This window comes from Passer domesticus, chromosome 3 (assembly GCF_036417665.1).
Source record: "Passer domesticus isolate bPasDom1 chromosome 3, bPasDom1.hap1, whole genome shotgun sequence".
Taxonomy (NCBI): domain Eukaryota; kingdom Metazoa; phylum Chordata; class Aves; order Passeriformes; family Passeridae; genus Passer; species Passer domesticus.
In genome coordinates this window covers 41,603,258-41,631,163 of record NC_087476.1, presented here as the reverse complement: position 1 = coordinate 41,631,163, position 27,906 = coordinate 41,603,258, and the positions used below count along the sequence as shown (strand labels likewise).

The following is a 27,906-nucleotide window of genomic DNA, read 5'->3' as shown; positions in this document are numbered from 1 at the left end:
GCCATGATGTGCATTTTCTTACACACAGGACAGTCTGTGTTATATCAGTGACCTCACTACAATGTGACGCTTTTTTTTAAATGAAACTCTCAATTTATGTAGTGAATCATATAGATCAGAGGATTCTTTAACAAAATGGGGTTCAGGATTACTAGTTTTAGAAAGAAAAATATGGAAGTGGAGTTTTATGACCATACTTAAGCCCTATAGTTAGGGCTTAATGTTATATATACCCCTAACAACTCATAGTCTATAGCTACATAATTGTATTTTGTGGCTGCTAAACACCCAGATATAGGACTTTTATCCACTTCTGTGCCAACTCTTCAGTTATTGTTACAAAACATAGAGCAGTCAATCTTCAAAACATCTTGGCTGGCTTATCTGGTCTCCCTTGCCATGAGGGGACAGGACTGGTATGAAGCACTTACCTCTAAAAGTCCTTGGATTGAAAATTACAACATCCAACAACCTTCATGAAAATCAAGAGGAGCTCCTACTGGTTCTTCTTATTACATCCCTTAGTGGGATGTAGAAATTATTAGCATTTGAAAACTGTCAATGTATAATCTCTGCCGAAAAATCATCAGTATCCTCTGAAATCCTTCCGCCCAAGCACACCATACAACTATCTAATGTGCTATTTCCAATAATTTCTGCTTAGTTACGTACACAATAACAATGGTATTACATGTATTCAGTCAAATATTTTTATTCATAGAATACTTATCAAATTTGTTTTAGCAGTTTAAATAAGAAAGTTTTATGTCTATTTAGTTAAGCATTACTATAGTGAGGACTTCAGTAGATTAGAAATAAATTAATCCAATTAAAGAACACGTCTGTGAAATTTGATATGTCATAGGCATGAATGAGCTGTTTGCACAGCAACTGTAAAGAAATCATTAATGATTAACTATCTAGAAGAGGTTTAATCAAGGGTAAATTGTATAAGACATAGTTAAAAACATTTGCATTGAATACATGGAGATTCTGAAATAATAAAAGAATGTTTTGCACCATTAGTGACATGGGTACTCTTGGGAAATGTATTTTCTGTTATCTGTGGTGATGTGCAGCCAGGGGCTGAAGCTGAGAGTTAGCTTAGTAATGTTAGCTATTGTGCATTGATAGAAGGAAGTTTTTCCTTCCAACAAAAAGATGAAATTTAACAGGTGAGACATAAAAATATATTTTTGCCAAATATATGTTAGTTACAATAGCATATTGTTATCCTCATCTTCAGAGCAAATATTCAGCAAAGTTAAGGTAGGGATTCTCAGAAGGAATCAATGCTGGGCTGAATGTGACTCCATCAAAACACAAAGTCCCCTTGGCAGCCTTGATGGTAAACTGGGGGAAGTGTCAAATGCTGAAGTCCCAGGATATGTCATTCACCCAGTGTGACACCAGTAGCCTGTGAGAGGGTTGAGAATTGATCCAGATAATTTGGCTTTTGGATCACTGTCTGATGGGTGTCATTGGTATTCAAGGTATGTTTTTTTAACACATAAAAACATTAAGAATTCTGAGATGTGAAAATCTAGCCTGTATAAGAGCAGTCTGTTGCACTGTTGTCAGTCTGGCTTTCTGTAAAATGGAAATAATTCTACAGGGATATGAGAGAACTTAGATTTATGTGACACTAATTCCTAAAGACATGCTGCCTAATTGCACTTGCTGATGCACTGGAGTGACATTGATTTAATGGACTAGTAAATAAAGGCAAACACAGGTCTCCTTTTTGGAGCCAAAGATGGTGAGGCATGTAGTTTAGAATGACAAACTCTACCTTCAGACTGCTGAAAAGTCTGCCTCATCATGATTGTCTAGAGGCCAGGATGTTTTATATAACTTCAACTGGCAGTTAGATGAGTACGTTATGAGATGAGAAACCAATCATAGAATATATGTAAAATTTCTCTCACAGTAGTTGTCTAGAGGAAATCCTCAGAAATTTATGTTAAATGACTCATACAGTAAAATTTGTGTTTCAGCTTTTCTGAATATAACAAATAATTTAATTAAACTTCCTGGGTTGGATTGCTTTGTCTTTAAAAGCAAATATGGAAATATGATATCATGTAAGTAAATCTCATGGCTGGACAAGTTGTAAACTTTGACTCAACAAGATGTAAACAGCCGCTGTTGTTTGTGCTATTTATAGAGATAAATGGGTTCCTGGCACTTCATGAAGAGATCTGATACACAGAACTTGTACTTCTCTGAGTAGACGTATGGCTTAGCCATTAGGTGTACCAGTAATAAGCAGCCACTTGAAAGACTTCTGGAGGGTTTTTCCAATTACTTCAGTGAGCAGTAGATCTGGCCTAAATGGGACTATTCACTAAAGAAGTTTTAGAAGGGAGGTTTGCGAGCACTATCCCTATTACTGAAGGAACAATTACTGAAGCAGGGAATAACTTTGAGGTTTCACAACTGAATGTCAGCTTAATTTCATAAGAAGTAGTGAGCTTTTTTCTTTGTCCTGTAATTTGGCTTCCTCTACAACCTCAGTGAAACCTTATTCTGACAGGATAAATCCCTAAAGGGATTGCATATGCTCCTCCTCACAAATCGCGTGAGCAGACCGAAGCCTTTGTAAACATTTCTGAGACACATTGTACATGAACCGAGGACACAGCAGATGAGGAAATTGTCTGTTTTGTTGTACCATCTGCTGATTTAGGAAGCCATGAAGATGACAAACAACCAGAATCTGTTCTCTTTTCACTCCTCTGCTGAATAGTGAGTGCTCTGTTAGCATTGCACGAGCTGGAGTGTGGAAATGTTAAAAGTCGCAGGCAATGTATAAAAGTAGAAGAATGATATATTGCAATATTGTGGTCAGATATTCATGAGAAAGTGCCTGATTTTTTACCACCTTCATGACTGATTTTAGCCAAACTGCAGTAACTCAGAAAAAAATAGGCTGAACATTAATGACATTAACACGTCTAGTTAATCTCACAGTTTCTATTGTTAGCCCGGCAGAACAACTGACAAATACAAATTTTCTGATTTTTAACTTAAAAAAATGAAGAGTGTGTATGACCCTATCCATAGATTTTTCAAGTAAAACTAGAGGAAATGAAGAACATTTTTCCTATATTCAATAGAAATAATAGTGCAACCAATTGTAATTAATCCTTGTTTTCATTGGCATGAACAGTATTTTTTGCTTTGCTTCAGTCAGGTGAATGATTGCATCAATGATGTAAGAATCTGCTGCACTATGATCACATAATGCTTTTACTCTCAACTTGCACCTCATGAGTCATTTAATATGCATAAGGATGATGTGGTTGTAGGTTATCCAGTGTTTGTCAGGTCTTGATGCTCCCATGATACCTTTTCATCCAGTGCTGTAACTCCACTCCATATGAAAACTGAATTTCTGTTAATTTCCTTGAAGGTCTAAATTTAGTGTCTTTTGAAGGAATTAAATGCACAGTAAATGCCTGCCTCTTTGTTGGTTATCTGTGTATTCTCAGTTACTGCATGTGTACCTTATTTCTCTTTTCTGGCATGTAGTGGTATTAATGTAAAAAGATGCTTTTCCTTACAGTTTTTCAGAATTTTCCTTGAATTAAGCACTTTCTCTTATTTTCTGAAGATTTTCTTCTTATTTTGAAGGTTATGCTGCTTATAACTCTGGATATATATAAGATCTGCATTCTTGAGTCTAGTTGCCCTTCTTAAGTACTTTTGGATGAATCTGGTTACTTATTCTTTACTAATGAGCAAAATTATTTTACTTCTTCCTCTGGATACATCCTATTTATCTGCTGTTTCTGTTTGAGAGCATTTTTCAGGGCTTAAGTTCTGTTCCATAGCCAGCACTGTCTTTAACTAGGGAGTATTAATATCTTGAAAACTATTTGTGCCTTTAGCCATTTAATGCTAATGTCTAGTCTAACATCTATAGTGAGTTATTGTAGTCCCAAACATCCTCATATTAATTGAAGAAACACAATTACAATGAAAGTCCAGCTTGTCTGTAGTTTTAATTTGTCATGAGCCACTTTGGAGCTCTGTCTTCCCAACATTATTTCTGTCAGCGTTGATTCACCCTTTCCTCATATTTTTTCCTTCAAAAAGCCCACATAAAAAAACCCCTTTCATTTTTTTTTCCTCATTTTGATGATGAGCTCTAACCACATGCTTAGTCACTGTGTTTGTGCAAACTCTCCTGTTTGCTGAGAATTCAGGTTTTTTGGTCCTCTAATACTCCCTTACTGGGGTTTTTTTGTGTCTGTTTGCTAGTGATTCATTATCTTTTACTGAAACTTTGATTAACTAGACAATTGCTACCTTGTTTCATATAGTGCATTTGGGCCATAGTAAAAGGCAAAAATTGTGTTCTAAAGCTGAATTTTGAGAAGATTTCATGTAAGTGTTGCAGATTCACTTGGCATCCAAGTCTTGCACAAACAAATTGGCTTCCTCTTCCAAACATTCTGCTCCTTCAGCCCTTGTCCTTCACCATCTTTGCAGTTTGCTATAGCTAGATGCGTTTAGTAAAGGATGTTTTGTACTCAGCTCTCAGACACTTCATTGCAGAGAAATGCAGTTGCTACAGTCATCGATCCTTGGTTTTTCATGGTGTACGTGTAGTATACCTATAAATACTTTCAAAATCAGGTTCAAGCTTTATAAAGAGCACTGAAAGAGCCAGAGACATGGCTCTTTCAGTGCTCTTTATAAGAGACATGGCTCTTTCAGTCTCTGGCACTGAAAGAGCCAGAGACATGGCATAGAGTGGAAAAGCTTCTGGGAGTTGGATCTGAGAAGAAAATGGGAAGCAGCATACTGTAGCAAGGAGATTTTATGCTTTGTCTTCTGAATTAGCTTACAGTGAAGCCTGGTAATCCAGTCTGTAGGTGCCTGATACATTGACCATACCAGCCAGATTCTCATGTGGGGAGGAACAACAAGATAGAGGAAAAATAATACAATTTTTGAACCATGTGCTACCAAAAGCATATGCATTCACGTCCTCTGAGGAGTCAAAGAGGACCTAGAATTTCCATCCAACTGTGGAAAGAATGGCTGTTTCCCATCATGAAAAGGTGGAGGTCTTCAATGTGTTTCCCTTTGCAAAGAAACATCACTTTGGTCTTGTCTGGATTCAGTTTGATCCATCTGTTCTTCATTTAAGAGCTAATTTCCTGTAGTTATTCTGATGTTTTATAGTGATGATAGTTGCATCAGAAAATGAGATAAATAGTAGATTGTCAGCAACATACTGTTAGCAATTGAACACATGCCATATCACTCTCTCTCTCTCAGCAGTCTCATGTAGATAGATGTAGATTGTATGGATCCCTGTGGGATCCTGAAGGTGAGGACCTTGGAGGAAGAGGCTCTTATCCACCACCTTTTTTTTAAATTATGCATAGAACAGAAGATGCTGTACTAGTGTGTGGCTGTGACTGTGTAATAGGGGATTCAGTTGTCTGAGAATAGGAATGTGCAGATTATAGTTCCATGTTGGTGAAAGTTTTATAAATTCCTCTAGGAAGCTGTCAGAATTTCCATCTGTAGTTTGTATATCACTAGGAGTCCTGTTTTCTCTAGTCTTTTGTCTCACAGTGCATATGGATATACTCAAAAATGTTTTCATTTCTTAGTGGAACATCTTTTGCATCTGATATTGAGGCCACTGGACCTTTCCTCCATGTTTTCCTTCCTTTTTTTTTTAACTTCTGGTATTTATCTTGTGCAGCTGCTGATGGTGTTCTGGTATCTCTCTTGGTTGTTCTGAAGGATAGCTCTTCTAGGACAGGGCTGAGATGGTATTGAGTCATGACTCAGTGATGAAAAAGTCAGCAAAGAGAGCACAGGAGTCTTCTAAGGGAAAACTTTGCATCTGGCAGCAAGAACTTCAGGTAGTTTTTTATTATCGTTTTTGGATGAAGTTACTGTCTAAGCAACTGGCTGCAAATACAAGCTTGTGTTGTTTATTCTAAGGTGTGGTGTTCTGGGAGGGTAAGCCCTCACCATAACAATACCAAGGACGTAGAAAAGTAACACAGAATGGCATGCAAGGTTTTGGTAAGTCTGGTTTGACTGTTTTGTTGGAGTTTTTTTATGGTTCCCACGACCTAGAAACATTGTAGAGAGTAGTCTCTAAATTCTTGAATGCTTGACCCTTACACGTATAAGAGCAGACAAGCAGTGTTGAAATGACAGCGTGGTCTGAATACCAAGGTGGCATTTCTCCCAGTGATTTAAAACTTTTTCACTGCCACAGGACAACAGCAGATCGTTACAGGGTGGCACAAAACAGAGATGGGGAGTTAATGGCAGGAGCACAGAGCTGTGTGTTCTCCAGCAAAACCAGAGGTAAAAGGGTTGGTAGGCTCAAAACCAAAATACAACCTCCTCATGTCCCTAAGGCTCTGAAAATGTACCTACTTAGTTTTGATTAATTTTAGTTTCTGGTGATAATATTTTCTGCATCTGACACTGAGAACACATGACCCTTCCTCTTATAATCAAATAGTCGAGGGGAGTGTGTATATCAGGATGAGACTAATAGTTTTTTCAGGGTATTGATAGAATCTCATGCATTGTAGCAGCTAAGTATGAAGACTGTTTGACATCTTTTGTGTTTCATATAACATGGAGATAATCTCCTAGTTATGGAGACAGATGCTTTGCATGTCAAGCCAAGGTGTCTAGATGACAATTTTGAGGGTAACCATGGGAAAAATTAATGCTTTCAAAATCTGTGGATGAACCATGCCTTTCAAAGAAGCCAAAGCAAATCCCCATACTCAGATGCTTTCACTGCAGACAGGATATTTGAAATGCAGGTATTCGTGCAGAGACCTATCTCTATTAAAGCCAAAGTTTGAAGAAATTACCTCAAGAATTACCTTACTAGATCTACCTCAAGAACTTACCTTAAGAACTAATTTTGCATTACAAAGCCATATTTAGACTTGACAAATCTCTGTCTGCTGTGGACTGGAAACAACAGTGCAGTTCTAGTGTTAAGGATTTACTTTCATGTGTTCTATATACACAGACATACATACATTGTCTGCACTGCCAAAAAACCTAAACCTCTTCTTTTATCAGAAGAAAAAGAAAAAAAGAAGAACTGTGATGAATTAGTCTGTTGGTTATGCAGGTTTATCTGTGGCCGTTCAGTGGTTCATCCTGTTTCACTTTTTTTCAGTGACTTAGCAAGTTTATTCTTCTAACCCTGACTTTTACCTGAAATAATTTCGGTGTATTAAGCTCTAATATGCTTAGGCTGTGATGCAGTTTCTTTCTAAAAAACATTAGACTCTTATGGCTTGCACATCAATATTTGTGTGATTATAGACCAAGATATTGTTACTAAAGCTAGGTAAACAATTTATTTTAACTATAATTTATTAAGTGTTAATCTTTAGGTTTAGATGGGGTATGGGATAATGTATGAATGAATATGTTGCCTCCTTGACTGCTGAAGAGAAGCATTATTCTTCCCTTATCCCTTACTTCTCTACTGATAACACAAAGGGGAAAAAAAAAGAATCCTTCCTCTTTTCCTCCAGGTAGGTAGGTCAGGAAGAAGCTCTTTCTTTGCTCTTTTTTAATAAATCATTGTCAGAATAGGTTCCGTATGAGTACATGAAAGCTGGAGAGCTCATTTGTTACTCCCCCGGGTATCAGCAGACATGCAGATGTGTGCAGAGGACTGCAGTCCAATGCATATGCCCTCATTATGCTTAGTAAGACGTTGTGAACAATGCCAGTTTTCCTTACTTTTATGTATTCATTAGTTAGAAGAAACTAATGCCAAACTTCAAAAACTGACATTTAATATAGCTCCCCATAGAAAATCTCTATTATTTTGTGAGTGAGGGACAGGCTATTTAAATCACAAGATTTATATTTATTTAGCTGTTTTTTCTGACTGGTAAACTGGTATAAGAAACTAAAAATGAATGAATAAGCACTCATAAGACCCATAGAAGAAAAAAAAATTACACAATTACCTGAAACCTCTTAAGAAATGAAAAATACAACCTTAGAAATCAAGTGTTTTCCATTAAAAAATTATTTTGTTCAGTTTATTTAGTCATCTGTCTAGGCTGTTATGTGCACCCCACATACATATGAACACACACACAAGCATAACACACACAAGGAAAGTTTGTAGTTGTATAGTCAAAAGAGTTGTGAGGAAAATGTATCCTATTTACTGCTTAGATATGTGACCAATGTAGAACTGTAATACAAATCTCAGAAATATCCATCCTATTGCTTTTTATTACTGAAGAAAGTAGATCAGGATGGTAACAGCTGGATGCAAAAAGCAATCATATTCTCAGTATAAAAATAGTGCTATTGCTTAGTAAGCTATACTCCATAAATGTATTAGGGGGATATACTGGTGTGCCCTGGATGGTTTTTGTTCTTTTTTCTTAAAAATATCTTTCGTTTCTACCCCCCACTAAGAAGAAAGGAATGTTTCCCATTAAGACATGAAGTGAGTTTGTTTTTCACTTTTGCCTTTCATATAGGGACACTGAATATAAAGGACTACAGCTCTCCCTGGATCAGGTCACTGCTACCAAGCCGGCATTCTCATATGCAAACTCAGCTCCGACCATAACGGATAATAGAAAGGGAAGCAAATCTCGCCTCTCGAGCACAAAGTCAAAATCAAGGACATCACCGTACCCACAGGTAGCTGTCTTTGAAAAACTAAGTTAAATATTTTTTAATATCTTGATTTTGGCTGCTAATTTACCTAAATAACTAGAATGGGCCAAAGAAAGTGTTATTCAAAGAGAATAAAAGACAGCAGGTTATACAAGCTTGAGAGAGGAATATGGTTCTTTAAACTGCTTCTAAAAAGCTGGAAACATTTATGTTTCAGCATGCATAATAAATCATTATCAATGACAATAGCAGCACAGGGCTCAGAGTTAATGAGAAGCGGACAGAAGGACAAGTGAAAATGTTGGTTTTGAAATACTTGGTTTGAGAAGACTGTGAGTTTTGCCATTTGAGAAATCTTGCTTTTTCTTACTTGGTCTTTACTAATTCCAACAAATCTAGAAAGCTGATAGCAGTTATTAGATAGCAGTTATTAGATAGCAGATATTAGATAGCAGTTAATACTGAAATTGTTGTCAAGAGGAATGAGTTTTGAGGAGGGAAAGCAGTCAGCCAGCTTGGTGAATTGGAACAAGAAAATGTGTACTTTTCTGTGTGCAAAGCTTTGAAAGGAAGAAAACAGTAGGAGGTGGTAATTGGCATCAGTAGATTTTAATTTCCCAGATTTCATTTTCAAGTCTCTGTTGTAAGGAACATGTCCCAGCTTGGAGAATGGACCAGACTCAATTGGGACTGTGAACTGAAATTTACACAATACATTTATGCAACTGATTTCTGCAGGCAATGTCACAGCACTTGTATCCTTACACTGTCAAACTTTTACCTCAAAAAACACGTTTGTTAAAATAACTGTGATGTTTACTAATGATACAAGTCCTACTGCTCTTATGCCTCTACATAAGAGGATAAAAATGGCTATATAAACAAATTGGATATAAATGTATGCATTCAAGATGTAAGACTGAAGAGCTATGTATTTTTAAAGAGCCCAGTATTTAGTAGTATATCTAAAGAACCTCAATATTTAACTGATAATGACCTTAATAACTACAGTTTCTCTGCGGGCGCAATGTTTTCTAAATGGACCTCTAAGAGTGTACAATGTGATCCCAAATATCTACATCACTTCCCAGTTTTCTTCCTTTTTCCTCTCAAAAGTTCCAAGGATAAGAATTTCAGTTAATGACTGCTTTTAGCACAGGAAATATTTAACTAAGGACCTAGATATGAATTCCTAATTTTAAGAATCTAATATTTGTCAGAGGTTATTATAGCTCACTTGTTCATACTTGTTTCTGTGGGTTGTTAAAAAAAGACTTTTTCTTGAATGCACTACATTGTTGTAACAATTGTACTCAAACCCAAAAAGAATTGGTGAAGATGTGTACAAATAATTGCAAATTCAATTTTAATGACTATTTTTGATTTATTGTAATTACATTTCATCTTACCTTATACAGTCCTTTCCAAAGTATTCATTTGCTAGCAGGACAATCCCAGCTGAAGGCTTGTTATCCTTCCACATCTATCTGATTTCTGAAAGTATGACCTCCTCATCCTTTCTGTCACCAGAGAAAAATACTGAATGAGCAGTGCAGCATTGTGACTTACAGTTCATCAGGGATTGTAGTCTGAAAGCCCAGGGTGCTTAGCCTCCACTTTCATTTTGCATCCTCATTACCAGCTGCCTGATATTAGAGTCACATATTTCATCATTCAAAAAGAAGCAGCCATGTTAGTTGCCAATATATTGAAAAATGATCGTGCCATTCATTGCAGCCCATCACCACAAGTAATGCTGGCAGCTTGGCTTTGCCTCTCTGTCATCCTTCTCCACCAGTGAATAAACTGTTGAAAGACTAAGAGAAGCTGCTGTGAAGAACATGCAGCAGGTGGTACAGCCTGTGTTCCTCAGTCTCCTGCCTATGTAATTTGCCAGTCAGTAGAGGGGAATTAGAGTGTGACTTAAAAGTCACAGCTGAAGGGCGAGGTCATGGGTTTTAGCTTACACAGGAGCCTGAGCCTGTGGTGAGGAAAGGAAGCAGGAAGTTTATTAGTAAAATAATGGCAGTGGGAAAAGTACTTCTTAAAGTCAAGTACACCTACGAGATATTAAATATACATAAATTCTTTCCCTTTTTTTTTTTCCTTTCCTTTTCTCTAATTCCCTTACCATTTGCTTTGCTTCTCTCTTGAAGAGAAAAAGAAATCATATGCTTTATTGGGTGCTGACTGGGAATCCTTCACCTTGCCAGCTGTGTCCCTAAGATAGGTACATGAGATGTGAACAGTATGAAAATTATACTAATTGATTTCAGCTGAATCTCTACTACTAGGGCAAAAAGTGGTTGGTCATCTAACACAGTGTTGATGTTTTTTTCCTCAATTCTTATGCAAAAGCAAACATAACATAATGTGGGTCTTGCAGACTCTTAAGTGAAACTGAGTTCATTGAACTGGAGGCATTGGTGATATTAATCACACATGTGATTAACACTGTGTGCTGTTAGTACAGTGGGCTAGGGGGCTCGGTGAAACCAGCCTCAGGCAGGAGAGAGGCAAGCAGAGAGGAGAGCAACCCAAAATTTGTGGCTGAGCTGCAGAATTTTCTCAGAGAGTTTGAAGAGTGCTTTTCTAGTCCTGTCCCACCAGACAGGTGCGGAGCTGAAAGAGATGATGGGAAAAAAAACAAACAGGCGGATGAAGGTTTGATGCATATTTGCAGAAAAAGGAAGTCATGAGTTGGTGAAAAGATGCCTGTAGTCTTTCCCAACAAAATCATCATCATCATCATCATCATCATCATCATCATCATCATCATCATCATCATCATTGTGAGGGCCTCCCAAAATCTAGCCCTGCACATTTTTGTTCCCAAAAACTAGCCCAGGACCTCAATTATTCCATATGCAGGCAATAGCAGTAAGACTGGAAAAACATTTTAATTATGATCATCTGAACTGCGTTGGAGTTTAATGTCCCATAAATGATGATTGTATAAAAAAAAGTTTAACTTGCTTGTTGTCTGCCTGCCGTGGAAATGTTTCATGGTGAGATTTGGATAAATGGTTATTGCTTCCTATGTCATCTTAGTTCTTGGATAAAGATTTTCTACATATATATATATATATACGTATGTATGTATATGTGTGTGTATATATGTATATGTATGTGTGTATATATATACATATATGCATACATATATGTATGTTATATACATGTATACATGTATGTTTATCATGAAAGCACACATACAAGTAAGGATGTACCCAAGAGCTGTTGGATGGAGGTATAGGTATATATTAATAGGTAGGTGTATGGTTGTATATATTAATGCATCAAATTTCAGAGATATATTGATTTTATATCTCCTTTAGATGGATAATTTGGATTAATTCTGCAATCCATCTCTATTTGGGCATATCACAGAATGGAATAAAGATAACAGAATCAGAATTCTAGTCAGCCTGGCTTTTGTTTTGTTTTAATTTCTTCCTGTAGCCTAAAGCTTTGGCAACTTTTAGCGTGTTCAAAAGCAAAGCAAACCCCTCTTTTTATAGTAAACATAACTCCTGGTCTGGTGAAGAGTCACCAGCAGTGGGGGTTATTTTAATGGACATGCTGTATTACTTTAATCTAAGCCTTTCACCATCTGTTGTGCCTATAATAGTGAATGTGAAAAGAGCATATTTTTCATTTCAGGATTACATTAGTAAAATGTAAGATAAAAGTGATTTAAATCATGCATATGTTCTTAGTACAATGCAGCCTGCATCTGTGATGTTTTTTTTCCTCATGGTTCAGACACAAATCAAGAGAAAAGCTGTTAATGCTGATGTAGTGAAAGTTTTCCATGGACAAGAGGGTTCTGTGAGGGTTTCTCCATATATTTAATGCTTATAATGATAAAAACCTGAGTAGGTTGCCAGAAAATTATATATCTATAATATCTGTTGTTTGAACATCTGGGGTGGTGTGTAGAGCAGGCTGATGTTGCTGTGCATGACAGGACAAGTCCTCAGGTCAGTGAGACACCTGTAGGAATGGAAGGGCAGGCAAAAGAAAATCACTCGAGAAATATTAAATTGTCTACTGGCCTAATACACTTCCATGGACTCTCATAAAATAAGTTTCCTTAGACATGGAATTTATATTTCCCTATTTCCTTATGTCTTTAGCTCTCCTGAAGTTTTTCCTCGAATGAAAATGCATCACTGATGGCCCATAGACCTTTTCTTTGTCAGTGCTAATCCTGCTCGTGTGCTCTCACTTTGATTGTACACTGGATTACCACTCTGGGAGACATTTCTGATTTTCAGACATGACAATTCAGTTTCCACCTGAATCAGCTGAATTCAGGACCAGCTGAAGGACCATTTAATTTATGTTTGTTATTTTTTATGCAGATAACAATTCAGAAATCACCTAGAGGGAATTCAGATGTTGCCAGTTTGAAGTTCTTTATCACTATCTATTGATTACATTTTGTCAAAAAACCCAAAAGTAATAAATTATTTTTTGCCTTTTGACTCCTGATAGAAGTCAGAGAGCAGAAATTAATAGAAAATAAAATGTTTCTGCTGAGACATGACTAGGATTGGGAAAAAAAACCCAACTGATTTTAATTTGCCATAATTTTCATTAAATCTCATTCAATTTTTTATGGTCTTTCATCACTTGACATATGGGAGCCTAATTCTGACTTGAGAGATAGTGTTTCCACTCCCATTTCAGTAAAGCAATATCTTTGATCACCCTTTCATTTCTCCCCCATCAACATGTCACACATGCCTATATTTGAAGTCTCCACCTGTCAACATCGGATTCCCAGAAGAGGCAGTGGTTGGACTGCAGCACTGAAGGCAGCCTGAGATGTGGCCAAATAGAGATGTGGCTGGCATTAAAGGAAATTGGACGTATTTTTGCCCTGTGTCTGCTTATGTTGCACCTTAGGAGTAAGCAGTCATATCAAACCTTGGCAGAAAATGTGGGACACAATCAATTGACTGTGTTAACTGAATTCTGTCCATGGCCTAGCACTTGCCATGAGTCAAATCTCAAACAATCTTCATTCACATCAAGTATGAAAATTTCTGAGATACTAGACATAAACCCTATGAGATAATTTCCCTTTCTTAAAGAAAAGTGCACAAAGGCTTTTTGTGATTAGGTTCAAGATAAAAGCAGAAATTGCACAACTTTTCTGTTAAATGAAGATATTTCCTTCAAGAAAAGCTATGCTGGACACTGAAGTGTCCTTAGAAAAAGAGAACTAATAGAAACATATCTAGTAGAGATAGGGCAGGAAATTAAGAGTTTTCAGTTTGAAAGTTCTCTGGGATTTATTATAATCATAAATAGTCCAAAAAATAAATTTCATTATAGTATTATTGGAAATTAATTTTCCTTGTCCTTCTCATGAAAGAAATACATACTAGGAGTTTTATTTTTAATAAGAAAATCAATGAACTCTTGACTTTTCTATATTTGCACTTAAGCTTATGCTGTATAATATTTCTGCTTAACTTTTAAAATTAAAAAATCTGGTTTATACAAGTCAAATTCAAAAAGAGCATTAAAAACAGTTCTAAAATTAAAAACAGATTAAAATGTAATTTTCTTTTTTATTTTTTATTTCTAGATAAGATTTACTAACTGTTAATCTTGTTAATAATTTCTATTTTTTTATTGGAAACAATTTTATCTACATATTTTTGCAGAAAAACTTACAATATTTCAGCTGTTATTTATGAAGGTGTCTTTGTGATTGAGCAGTTTGTAGATGTTAGGTCTGAAAGGATAATAGAAGAGACATATGCTCCATTTGGTGACAATAACACTGTGGTGACTGAATAAAATTCCTAGTTAGTATATGTTGAGTTACTGGCATTTAAAAGAGCTCTTTTGTGGCTCTGTAACTATCTAACCTTCATGAAAATTCATGTTTTTCCTTTCATCTCTAAACCTTTGTGATGAGTATCGTGGCACTAACTTTCTGACCTCCTCCATCTCTACTGGGAGGCTTGTTGCCTATGGGTTTTCTTCTGACAACTAATAACAAAATATAATTGCCTTCCTCAAAGCCATGGCTCGCTCTTTGTTTCCTTTAAATAATCTATCGTGTTCACAACCTAAACAGTATTCACAAATATAAAGTGGAATACTGAAGCAATGCCCAATTAAATGCCAAAAACTCCACTGATGTTGCACACATGGTTTAGGTTTCTCCAAGTCAAACATCTGGTAAGTACTTTCGATTGGTAAGTGCATAAAACCTTGATCCTGGCTGATAATGAGGAGTTTCATAGCAACTTAATCTAATGAAAAGGAAGGTAACCTTATGTTAGGCCTATTAAAAGAAAAGGCAGAGCGGGCATATGGAAGGTGAGTGATGGAATAGGAGAATTCCAAGGTTTCATGTTGTAATACATTGATTTGTGACATGAGTGTGCAGTGCTGAAGAGGTGAGCTTGTACAGCTTTGGTCTCATCCCAGCCCATAATCATGGGTGAAATTGATTTAAAAATGTTCCGTGAAGTTTGACAGTTCCAATAAATAAAAAGATTTAAAAATGAGATAGCTAAATCCTTGGAGGTTTAATAAACATTCTTTTCCTTTCCCAAAAGGTATCTAAAAGTTGGAAGCATTCATTATGAATATCTAGAAACCTGTGACATTTAACTTAACCCTTACTTCTCTCTAAACAAATGCTCATGTTCCTGTCCTGACTAATTGTCTAACAACCTACTAGTTGCTTTTCTGTGTTGGGAGTGCCCTGCTTCAGTGAGGGTGAACAACGCTGACCTCTGCTTTGGTTAGCAGTCACCTTTAATGGAAAATAGTTTCTGGATTTTCCTTGTTCCCATATTGCAATAGAGCTAGGATTTTTAGCTTCCTACCTATCCGCTATCACTTTAGAGTTTTACCTTTCAAAATTGAAAGTGGTGCCAACTTTTCCCTCCTAATAAGAGGAAAGAAGTTCAAAGATACAGCTCCAAGTAAGAAAAAAATATAAACAAACAAAATATGAGAAAAACAGTGAACCCTTAGAAAAATCCTTCAAATATATTCGGTTTCAATTTGACACGGGAAAATGCTCCAGGAGCAGTGTTATTTCAATCCCTTTTGGAAGTGTTTTGCTGAAGTGCATTGGAGCACCTTGGCTGAGCATAAGCACAGCTTTCAAAGCAACAAGAAAAACCTGGACATACTAAAAATATATTGAATTGCAACATTGATGTTTCTGAGCCTAATATTACACATCATAAAGGAGATGGTTGTTAAGGGCCGACATGGGATGTTTTAGATTTTCATGAGGTCTGTCCTGTCATCTGCGAGCTCATTACAGAGTGTTGTACAGGAAAGGACCAGGAGCCCAATCAGAAGGTGCAGACACGCTCACAAAAAACACACTGTCACATACACACTCTGCCTTCCCAGTGCAGTTACTTGCAGATTTCACCCAGGTGTGGTAATTCCCATGCTGCTTCTCCTGTTTTGCAGTATTCTGGATTTCACACGGAGAGATCCGAGTCTGACCACGAGAGCCAGTGGGGTGGGAGCCCCCTGACCGATACGGCTTCTCCGCAGCTCCTGGAGCCCGCGGACAGAGCGAGCTCCCAGCACCACGACATCTCCTGTGCCTACAGACAGTACTCAGACCGCAGCGCGCTCTGCTACGGTTTTGCACTCGACCACTCCAGGCTGGCTGATGACAGGCATTTCCACAGTCAGGCCTGCGAAGGAGGCAGATGCGAAGCTGGCCGGTATTTCCTTGGCACGCCGCAGCCGGGAAGGGAGAGCTGGTGGGGCTCTCGCTCAGCCCTGCCTCTGACTAAGTCGTCCCCCGAGAGCAGAGAAGCGTATGAGAACAGTATGCCCCACATAACGTCAGTGCACAGGATTCATGGTAAGACATAACAAGGATTTGCACAAGCGACACCATCTCAGCTAAAGCGATGCGACAGAAACATCCAGCTGTTTGTGTGAAAGATGAAAAATGAGGTGCTTTTGGTGTGTGTTCTTGTCTCAGAGATCGCATCAGCGCAGATGAGGAATACTTGAAATTCAAGTTGAGTTGAGTTTTATAGTCTGGTTTATACGAAGCAAAATATAGTTTTGTTGTATTTAGTTGTGAAATTAAGGTGGAAACATGTGACTGAGGAGACTTTAAGCATGATCTTAAAAATATAAACAAAATAATCCACTTGATAAAAAAGTGGTTTTTATTAGACTTAGGAGCAAGACAATTCAGATGGAATATATTTAGCAAAAAATTATGGGTAAATCCAAACTAGATATTAAAAACTCTTGAAAGCTGTTGGAGAAATTGTTCTCTGAGGGACTTTTCCCCCTACTGGTTATTACCAGATTCTGTATGATTTGATGTTTATTTAAAGTTGGCTATTGAAATAGAGAGTTGTTTTTGGTTTCAGACATTTATCCTCAGTGATAATTTTTAGCCAATTTAAATCTCTCCATCCTTTCAGCACCAAGCCTGAAATTTTGTTTAGTTTCTGACAGGTTGCAACTCAGTGCATTAGCACATTTTCAGATGCTGAAGCTAATAAAAAAAAAAACCATAGTGAAAGCCTGATACTGGGTTGGACAAGTCCAAAGGTCCTTGGTTTCAAAATTATAGGCTTAGTCTTGGAAGACAGAACAGGCCCTAAAGTCAGAATTCAAGGTTTTAAGGATGGATGCAACATAAAAAAAAAGTTTTTCCACAAAAGAGTCTACCAAAACAAATGTTACCTCTAAAGAACTCATAAAAGCAGATTAAATTAGTACTATTCCATTGATCTGCAAAACAGGCTTTGTAAACAAAAAGAGCTGCTATGTTTTGCTCCAATCTGAGGAAAATTATATTGAGATTAGAAAAAATTATTAAATAACAAGTTTCAGGAAATACAACCAGAGAAAAAAACCAGAAAATTTTGCTGATGAGGACTGTTCTCCACTTTTCCTGTGAGAACATGCCTCCTTCCTTGTGTCTGTTCTGTTCTTCTGCCCTATTTGTGTTTTTCTAGCCTTTTTCTTCTAAAAAAAGAGAGAATCTAGCAAATTATGATAATTTTCTGGCAAATTTCATGCATGATAATTCTTGCTGAACATAGAAATATCATACCAAGGTACATACAGAAGAGTGTTAGATATTAATTCCATACTTCTATCAAGAAGAATTAACCCAAATGGATAATATGATTTGGTTTTATTGTGTTGTTTGGCTTTGCTGTAATTTCAGGTGCTGCAGGTTTTTTGGTTTTGAGGTTATTTTTGTATCAAGTGTTACATTTTTCAGTAGTTCTTCAGTCTGCGTGTAGCTTTGAGAGAAAAACCTGACTAGTCCTGGCCTTTTGGGTCCAGCTCTTAAGAGGATGTGAAGGATAAATTCATGCCCATGACACTCCACAGTGCAGTACTTCCCCAGCAGTGGCAGGATATTGTTCTTGCAAAAGTCCATGAATGATTTGTCTAGTAATCCAGTGGTATTGGTCTGCATCCCACACAGATCTGCATGCCTTGACCCAACACAAAACTGGGTAGTGTGCTACTTCATGTGCTACTCTGAAAATGGGGTTGCTTTGAGGAGTACTGTCAGCCAACCCAAAGTGCTTCATCCCCAAAGAGGACTTTGTGTGTGGCAAAGCAAAGGTGTTGATAAGTAAAATGTGCAAGTCCCACACAGGCCCTCCTTCAGGAATGACTCTCAGCAAATCAAGCCCTCTGTCATAATGTTGACCATTCAGGTTTTGGGCCACTGTCTTCCTGGTGAGGACTGGCAGTGGCAGATATGATTCCATCCTTTCAGCTACTTGTAAGCTGAACACCTTCTCTAATATGTATATGGGCCTTATTTTTAAAAAAGGGGTAAGAAGGTAATAATATTTTCCCATTTCAAAAGAAAATATTTATGCATGGGGATATAATCTCACATTTTTACAGTGTCCTTGTCTAAGAACTATGAGAACTTTGAAGATGAAAGATTAATTCCTTCATTACTTGTGGTTATTTATTATTGTGTATCCTGCCTAAAGTCTCTACATAACCACAAGACATTTCCCAATGCTGTCTCTGTTTTAGCTCCTGGAAAGGGTGGAGTGTTGTACATTTGTAATTCCCTGAGATTTTATTCTTACCATGCCCCAAATTCACTCAGACCTTGTTGATGCAATGAGGTAGAAAGGGGCCAGGGGCCTGAACACTGGCATTGAAGGCACTTTGACATGCCCTAGGATGCCCTGCCTGCCCTCTACCTGCTCCAAAAGACAAAGTTGTTTTCGAGTTCCTCCAGTACCTGCAGGGCTTATGCAGGTACTTGGCTACCCAAGAGTGTATCAGGTGGCACCAGATACCTGTGTTGAGGTGCTTAGATCTCTTTGCATATTTTCATCTGAGTTACTTGTTTCAAGTGGAGACACTGGAAACTAGAGTTTGTCACTGAAAAGCAAGGGGTCTTTTTGGGTGACTGTTACAACTCACCCCTGACTTGATTTTCTGTGTCTGAAATGAGGTTCAGATTACATGTTCTTCAAGATCACTTAAACCTCAGTGCTTGTCTCCTTTCTCTCTTTCCTAGGAAGAGGACACTGGGATGATGACAGTGTTGTTAGCTCACCCGATCCTGGCTCTGCCAGCGAGTCAGGAGACCGATACCGTACCGAGCAGTATCAGAACAGTCCGCATGAGCCCAGCAAAATTGAAACTCTCATAAGAGCCACCCAGCAAATGATTAAAGAAGAAGAAAACAGGCTACAGCTGCGGAAAACCACTCCTGACCCACTGGTCTCCATTAACGGCACAGGGAAGAAGCACGCTATCTGTTTTGCAAGCTACCCTCAGCAGCAGCTGGCAGCGGACGTCTGCCGCGTCCCAACAGTTGCCAGCACTCCTCCTTGTGAGCACATCCAGCAGCGAGATGGAAAGATTATGAGCCCACACGAAAATGACTACGACAACAGCCCCACAACACTGTCTAGGATAAGCAGCCCCAGTTCTGACCGAATATCAAAATCTAGTTTGGTACTTGCTAAAGACTACCTGCATTCAGACATGTCCCCTCATCAAACCCAAGGAGACCACCCAGCAGCCTCTCCAAATTATTACAGCTCCCACAGGCAGTACTTTGATAAACATGCTTACACACTAACTGGATATGCCCTGGAGCATCTATATGACACTGAAACAATAAGAAACTATTCACTAGGCTGTAATGGATCCCACTTTGATGTGACTTCTCACTTAAGGATGCAGCAAGATCCAGCACAAGGACACAAGGGAACATCTGTTATAATAACCAATGGAAGCTGACACTTCTTTTCTAAAAACTTTCGTGTTTTAAAAAATAATCTTTGAGCTCTAATTGGAAGATATTCTATGTTTTCATGCCCTTGTCCTTACCAGCATTTCCCATACCACAGTGCACTAGAAAGAAGAACCTAAGGTTTTGGGGGATAAGTTAGTTAAAACACATTACTTAAGAAAGAAAAAAAAAAAAACAATAACAAATGCACTGACATGCAGGGTTAAAGTAAACGAAGCTAAATGCAAAGTTGTTGCCATGCATGCTGAGAAGGATAGAAGAGGTTCAGGCAGGGAGTACTTGTGGCAGAGCAGTTTATCCACATTGTGTAAGAGGTGCTGATTGGAAACACTGCCAAAGGCAGATCTTCTGAACTGCATAGGTACCAGGCAGCAGAACTGCTATGCATTCTTTTTACACAGGAAGTTGAGATGTGTTTCTTCAAAATACACAACAAAATGTGTACTTCTGGTGATTTGTTTACTCCCCAAAGGCCAAGTATGTTATGCTGCTGTATGGTATGAAGCATCCGTGGCTGACCAATATAAAATCAAAAAAGGGAGAAAGAAGAGAGAACTCCTCGAATTGTTATGTCCTTGTGTACTCACAAACATAGCTATTTACATATGCTTGATTTGAAAAGGGTCATTATGATTAGTATGGTCAAATGTTTACCTCTACTGTATTAAAATGAGAGGAGTGACCTCACTGTAGCTTTGAGAAAAGCAAAGGGCTTTCTTGTCTTGCAGTAGAGATGGGAGATGGTTCTCATGTTTTTGAAAGGTTGCCCATGGTGGTTACTGGAGTGAAATGGAAGAAAATTGCCTGGAGAAACAGGGAGAATAGACTGGAATTAGGAGTGGTCCAAGGTAAACACTTAACCCTGTAGCTATGTATGCCATTTAGTAATAATTATAAAATAAGGAAAAGTGGCTGAATAATTAAGAATTAATTTAAAACACAGAAGGAACTAAATAGAATCATAGAAATATTGCTGTAAAATACAAATGCAGTTGCATAAATGTAAAAATACATGAGTCAAGAATAGGCAAAAACTCTTTGGTGGTTTGTCTAACTTCTAATACAGTTTTGGAGTAAATTAGGAGAGTATAGAGTATCATAACTACTCTGTCAGAAACACAGTGAAGTAACAGGCATGACCTTGATAAAGAAATATAAATTCTCTGCTTGATTGCAGCAGATAATTTAATGAAAATCAGAAAATATTATGGATATTAAAATCAGCCATATGTACATAACAAAAGTAGAGGGAAATCAGTGTTCCAAGGAATTAAATTGTATTAAGAATGCTGGTATTATCACGGCCTGTCCTGGAGTTATACAAGACATCAAAAGAGGCAGAGGAACTTTAAAATAATTTTTAATAACCACATGAACAAAGAGACTGATTAATTGGAAAAGAATAAATGCAAACATATGCTAAAAATGTAAAATAGGGCATTTGTAGTCACAATTGCTAGACCTGTCTTTTTTTTGTATGGCATTTATATGGTCCCAAAGTTGACTGCAACAGGAGGGACCACTGCTCCCTCTTATGCCAATGTGGAAGAAAGGGGACCTGAGGTGGTTACTAAAATGAGATTAGCTCTAAGACTAGCTTAATTTGTAACATTCAGAAGCTCAACATATGGAACTGAGTCATCAATGGGACTAAATATAAACCAGCATGCTATGGGTGGGTTAAAAATACTGTTTCCAAATAAAACTAATCAGAAGCAAAAGCTAAATAATAACATTATAAACCACGTAAGTAGAGACGTACTTGAAAGCAGAGGAAATTACCTCTCTGAACTTGGAATACTGTGTATAGTCCTGATCACTCCAAAGCAGATTGTGAATCTTGAATTGAGTAGTACCTTACTCCATAAGCAACCTTTGTTGACTGCAGTGTGATCGCTCCTGGTGAAATGCACGTTGAACACAAGGGAGAACAACACAGTCTGGTCTTTATTATCTAAACCTCGTAACAAAAAAGGTGGAGCAGAGCTCAGCAAAAGATAAAGAGACTGAAAGATCTAATAAAAGCTTTAAATAAACCGGGTCTGTCATCTTTGTAAGGGAAAGGAGTAAGGGGTAATGTCACCGATGTGCACCAAACTCTGCACAGAGGAGAGATAAATAATGGTCTAAAACTACTTGAACTAGCGGCAGAAATGAGAGGTAGGGCACTGAATGATAGGCAAAGGCAAAATGAGAACAAAATCATTTGGCAAGAAGTTTATTTGACTCATTGCCAAATGGATAATGAAGGTCAAAAAGAGAAGCAGATAGAGATTTTTTTTGTTTGTTTGTTTGAAGATAACAACAAGGCAAATAAGTGAGGGGAAGAAAAATGTTGACAACTGTTAACTCAGAGGAAGAAATGGACCAAAATGGACTTCTTTCAGCCCAACAATTGTATATATTCCTAAAGCATAGGAATAAGAAAGTATTTTTGATAAACTTAGTTCTGGATACATATTTATTTCACTTGTTCCTATGAATAATATGAATAAACTTGTACTTGGAGTCTCATTTTACAGTATTAAAATACAATTTGCAAAGCAAATTAGAATAGAGGTACATAGTATCATACTATCCCTACCAGTACATATAAAACCATGCCTAAGTGTCAATATTACTTTGTGTTACAAAAGAGTCTCCTAAACTCTTTGAATGAATGGGGTTTCCTCAGCACTGAAATCTCTTGGGATCACAAAGCACTCTTGCTACCAAACTTTTAGTTAAAAGGCAGCAGAGTTCTGCAGACCAGCTGCAGCTCCCTGGCTGTGGTCTAATAGCCACAAGTAGCCAGGAAACCACACTTTGGTGACTGGTACATTTGCATTCTGACAGGCACCTTTGAAAAGTGCCTCTCACCTTTTATGAGACCAACAGGCACAGCATAAGATGCTACATGACTTCACCTAGGAAAAAAGGCCTGTGTGCTATGCAATAAAAGTCCCCCATCCTTATTTACAGTGATCCCAAGACTGTAGTTATTTATTCCTATTTTCAATAGTTCTAGTCCACTACAAAGGCAAACAGTGCACTGTAATGAATGGAATAAATCAGTAGAGATGTCTCTACATGCAGCCGTGTTGTGCTACAAGCAAAGGCTGAAGCTCTCTCTCCTCATGGGATTCCAGCAACTGGCAGTCCTTAGCACTTCAAAACAGTATGCTGGAGATGGATGTCTTTTGTCAGCTTGTTTGCTATCCTGCTTCTTTAGATAGCCAGGAATTTCTTCTTAATTGACAGAAAGCATTGAGTTTTGCAAACATAGACTCTGCACGCTTCATGATACATGAAAGCAAGTTGGCAATCTTAATTATAGCATATAATATCACTGCAGCTCATATTACATGTGCTTTTCAATATGGTATAAAGCTTATTTTTTCCATTACATGTTTATGTAATTCAAATTTTCATTTAGTATCCTTCAAGGATATAATCTCTTTTTTGTGTTTCTCCCTTTTCCAAATCAGATGGGAAGAAATATCTTGCAAAATTGAAAAATGCAAGGCATTTGAAGCAAATAAGTTTCAAATGTATCACATTACCTAAAGGTTATAATTTTAAATAAGGTATGTATGCTGTGTTTTGGAATAGAAAAAATATAAATTGCTGTATTGCATAATTTCTCTAATATTATACTGGTTTACTATTAACACAAAATTAATATTTGGCAACTACTGCAAATACAGAGTGGCCACAGCTCTTTCAAACCATTTCTTATTGATGTCAGTGGATGGTGCATTATGGATTTTGTGCATTACAATCTTTTTTGTTTAAGGAAATAAAAAACCCTCTTGTCTTTATATGAAATCTCACCCCATGGGCATAGAGTTTGTGATTCTGGACAAATTTGCAAAGCAATTCTTAAATTGAAAGATGAACCTTACTCAGCAACTTGTTCCATTTATCCAAATGGGAATATTTGTGGAGTAAGGTACTACTTAGCATGTGCAAGGGGAGGAAAGCTGACTTCTGATAATAGGTTTGAGGGTTGTTTTGTAATTCTTTTTTCCTGAAATCTCAAGATGTGAGTATGGATCTATGGAAGATAATAACTCTAATGGCCATGTTTCTATAAAAAAGGTTATTTATGTTCTTAAAAAATGAGTGCATCTCTCTCAGCTGAAGAGCCCCTAAAGTATTTCTTAAGCTTTAAAAATGGCGTTTGTTGATCTGTCTGCAATACTGCCGTGGGTTACACAGTGAAATTCTGCTCTTTTAAAGTCCTTTAATCACTGTTATCTGAATCTCATTTTTGTCTCTACACATGCAGCATTTATTCATTAATGTCCCTAAGTATGTTAACCACCATATGTTCATTTATGTGAGCATGCTGAGTTGGAAAAAATAAAAGGTGGCATATTATTTCTGGAAAAGGCACAACCACCCCAGAAAGTCAGCCTGGCTGTTCCAAAGGTCAGATAACCTTTCAGTCACGGAACAAAGCTATGGCATACGCGCTGGTTTCAGACCTTCTGCATACAAACCTGCATGTAATGGGGATTACAGCACACAGTTCCAGGATTAGACCTGGCTATGTCTATTTTAAGGTGGCTATAGTTCATGTCTGGCAGCAAATGGATTCAGGCCCTGCTCTTTCCTTGAGTTGCAAGTTTACTTAAAGCACCTAAGAGCCTTAAGGCAATACAGGCTTTGTTATTAGGAACAATGGTGGATGAACATGCTTTCCTGTAGGTATACTGGCTTAACTCCAGATAGCTCCACAGTGTGGAGTATAAACTATTTTGTTTGCAGTTAGTATTGATGGTTAAATATTTCAGCTGTGTGCACTGAGAAGCAAAAAAAAACCAAAAAACACAAAAACCAACAAACCCCAAACCAACCCCAAAAAACAACAACAAAAAAGCAAATTAAGAAAACCCCAGATTTCTGTAACCCTTCAGTTTGGTGTTTTGAAAATTTTCTAGAGGTATAGCTGAGGATTTAGCTGTTATTTTGAAGACCAGAAAAATGAAATAGCCTTCTGTTCAGAACAGTGAGAGCACTAGTGTGATTCCATTTCACATTTCCTTAGGGCATTTATTAATGAAAAAAAGATCCTGTGAGGTTAAACCTCACTGCGGCATTTAGCTTATGTGTACAAGAGTTCTGTAGGTAAATCTGGCTCTAAGTTTTTAGGACTATATCCCTTTTTGAAAAGAGTTAATTTATGACTCCACCTATAAAGCTGTATTTGAAAGGAAAGATCAAATGCAGGATGAAAAAAGGTTTTTTTTTTCTGGTTGCATTACCTATTTAATTCCCCTCTCACACAAATTTCTCAATCTTTCCTATTGTTCTAGGATTCCAAATGTCATTTTAAACATTTTTATTTATTGCAATTTGGACTGCATATATTATTTTCCTTTTCAGCTCCTGAAACAAATACATTGGGAAGTTTCAAAGTGCAAGAAACAATCTTTTTTTCACACAATACAAAATGTTGGCACCTTTACATTCTAAGGAAATAAAGTCTATGAGAAAAAGTATGTTTAGGGCACTGCAACTTTTTCCCAAGGTAAATATTTCAATTCATAAAATGTACTAATGTAACAAAAAGAAAGCACTTGAGACATGATGAAGAATTTCATGTTTGCTTTAAACCAATGGTTACATTTAAGGACAAAAAGACACAGATTGCCAGTGTTTCAAATACCGTGCTTTGCAATGTAAAGGGTCTAGTGACATTGTAGCATAACATCTGTAGTTTTCCTTTGGAATGTAATGTAGAAAATATAATTTAGTTATGTCTACAATATCTTGCAAAGTGTTCCCATTTATAATTATTTATATTGTAAATAGCTTTCTGAAGTAAATTTGAAGTTAATGTGCATAAGATGTATTTATTATGTGAAGATTTTTTTGTTTGTTTAAAATATAGCTGCCAATATGCAATTTTTGTCTGTTTTTCTAGATTTTTAAACTAAGGATTGTCCTATATAGTATACATTTTCAGGAATCTACTTTAATTAATGAGAATATTTTATTAGTATTGGGAGGGGACAGGGTAAAGTAATTTGTTTTGGTTATTTTGAATCCTAAATGCTCCCTGAATCATGAATGGAGCTTATCAGCTATGAAGAGACACTGATAACATACTGCTACCTCATTTAAGATGCCTCAATCTGCTCAAATGCTATTCTATAAGGAAGAACTTAACTAAGATTAATTATGTATTTGTGAATCATTTTTGCCTTATTTCTTGAATCCATCCTGAGGCATCCCTGTGCCTCAGCTAAATCAGCTTGCTGACTTGGAGCATGGTGCTTAAAACAGTGTACTCAGAGAGCAGTGCTCTGACACAGGAATAGTGAGAAGTTCTGTTAAATCGCCCTCAGGCCTGAGAGCTGGCTGTGACCTGAGGGTTTGTGCTTGCATATCTTAATCAATCCAGAGTAACAAGAGCCAACGTGTAGCATCTGAGCTGCTGTAACCCTTGCCTGCTCTGGGCTTTAGGTCCTTCTGGGCTCGAGTTCTAAGTCACAGCTCTTACTTTCTAGGCCAGTTTCTGAGCCATCAAACCCTGTCCTCTCCGACACTGTCATTGAGTCTCTTCCCTGCAGGGAACAAATGCAAGATAGATGGTCTCAGAGAGTGACACTGGTGCTATGATCAGGTGAGAGAGCAGCTTTCTCTGGAGAGAAAGGGGTTGTCCACCTATTTCTCACTCACAGGACAGAACAAATACATGAGCATCAGGGGTGTGATGCACAGAAGAGTTAGGTTTGAGTCTCAGGTAAATCAAATGCATAAAATGGAGATACAGTTGTGTCACCACCCCTTTCCTCCTGCATGGATGTAGGAGCTTGGTTCTGAGAGACACTCCTGGGAACAGGGGAATAGCTTGCAGCACTCAGTTAGAATTTTAAACTGCATTCATGATGTTGGCATTTCCTATGGGCTAATTTAGGCACTTCCCCCTCTCCTTGGCCTGAATTTTGGTCCTGGTTCTCGTGCAGGTAGGAAATGGCATTATCTTTTCACCAAACGATGCTGTTTGCAAAACAGTGCAAACTAGCAGTGCGAAACATGCCGAGTATCTTTCTTTTTTTTTCTTTCTTTCTTTCTTTCTTTCTTTCTTTCTTTCTTTCTTTCTTTCTTTCTTTCTTTCTTTCTTTCTTTCTTTCTTTCTTTCTTTCTTTCTTTCTTTCTCTCTTTCTCTCTTTCTCTCTTTCTCTCTTTCTCTCTTTCTCTCTTTCTCTCTTTCTCTCTTTCTCTTTCTCTTTCTCTTTCTCTTTCTCTTTCTCTTTCTCTTTCTCTTTCTCTCTCTTTCTCTTTCTCTCTTTCTCTTCTTTCTTTTTCTCTTTCTTCTCTCTCTGTCTCTTCATAGGTGAGGGGTTTCAGAAATGCCCTTTTTTGGCCTACCTCTCTCTCTTTGAAGCCCACACTAAGATCCACAGGCAGATATGAGACCACATTGTCCTCTCTAGGACAAGAGCAGTCCTAGTTTCTCCATGTTAAACACTGCAACAAATCTGAGTGTCATCTTCATATCTGCATATTTCAAGTCCTGCCACTTCCATGCCTGATCCTTAGCCTCTTTTCTGTTGCCTGAAGGTAGCTATTGCCCACTGGTTTCTATTCACTCTTGATTTCCATGCTCATTGGCAAATTGTTCTGCACTGAGGAAATCTGCTGTCATGGCCATTGTAATAAAAGTGTGCAATACCATCAGGAACTTCCTCTATCCACATATGGTGGCCATCAGAGGCTTCAGCATCAGCAATTTCATTTGATACAGCTCCTCTGACTGTCAGAAGGTCACAAATAGCCTGCTGCGTGCCTGTGTGAGTAAAAGGGGCTATCCACCACACCACAAAGCTTGATGGGCTGCATGGTTTACGCATGCATGCAGCATCCTGGACTGTGGTCCCCAGGCCAGGTGCAAGGCTGTGTGTACACAGAAAGAACTCGGCCTCACTATTTCCAAGATTTCTGTTCCTTGCAGACACCTCTCTCTG

The 27,906-nt window shown here is 37.6% G+C and overlaps 1 protein-coding gene across 1 annotated transcript in view; it reads left to right on the top strand.

Moving 5' to 3' along the window:
• SIM1 (SIM bHLH transcription factor 1) overlaps nucleotides 1-25,712 on the top strand; it is a 51,033-nt gene extending 25,321 nt beyond the window's left edge. The window contains exons 9-11 of the mRNA XM_064412793.1: nucleotides 8,526-8,691; nucleotides 16,129-16,534; nucleotides 19,205-25,712. Coding sequence (XP_064268863.1) covers nucleotides 8,526-8,691; nucleotides 16,129-16,534; nucleotides 19,205-19,935 — 1,303 coding nt within the window. The 3' untranslated portion in view covers nucleotides 19,936-25,712. The remainder of the gene's footprint in view (nucleotides 1-8,525; nucleotides 8,692-16,128; nucleotides 16,535-19,204) is intronic.
• The last annotated feature ends 2,194 nt before the right edge of the window (nucleotides 25,713-27,906 follow it).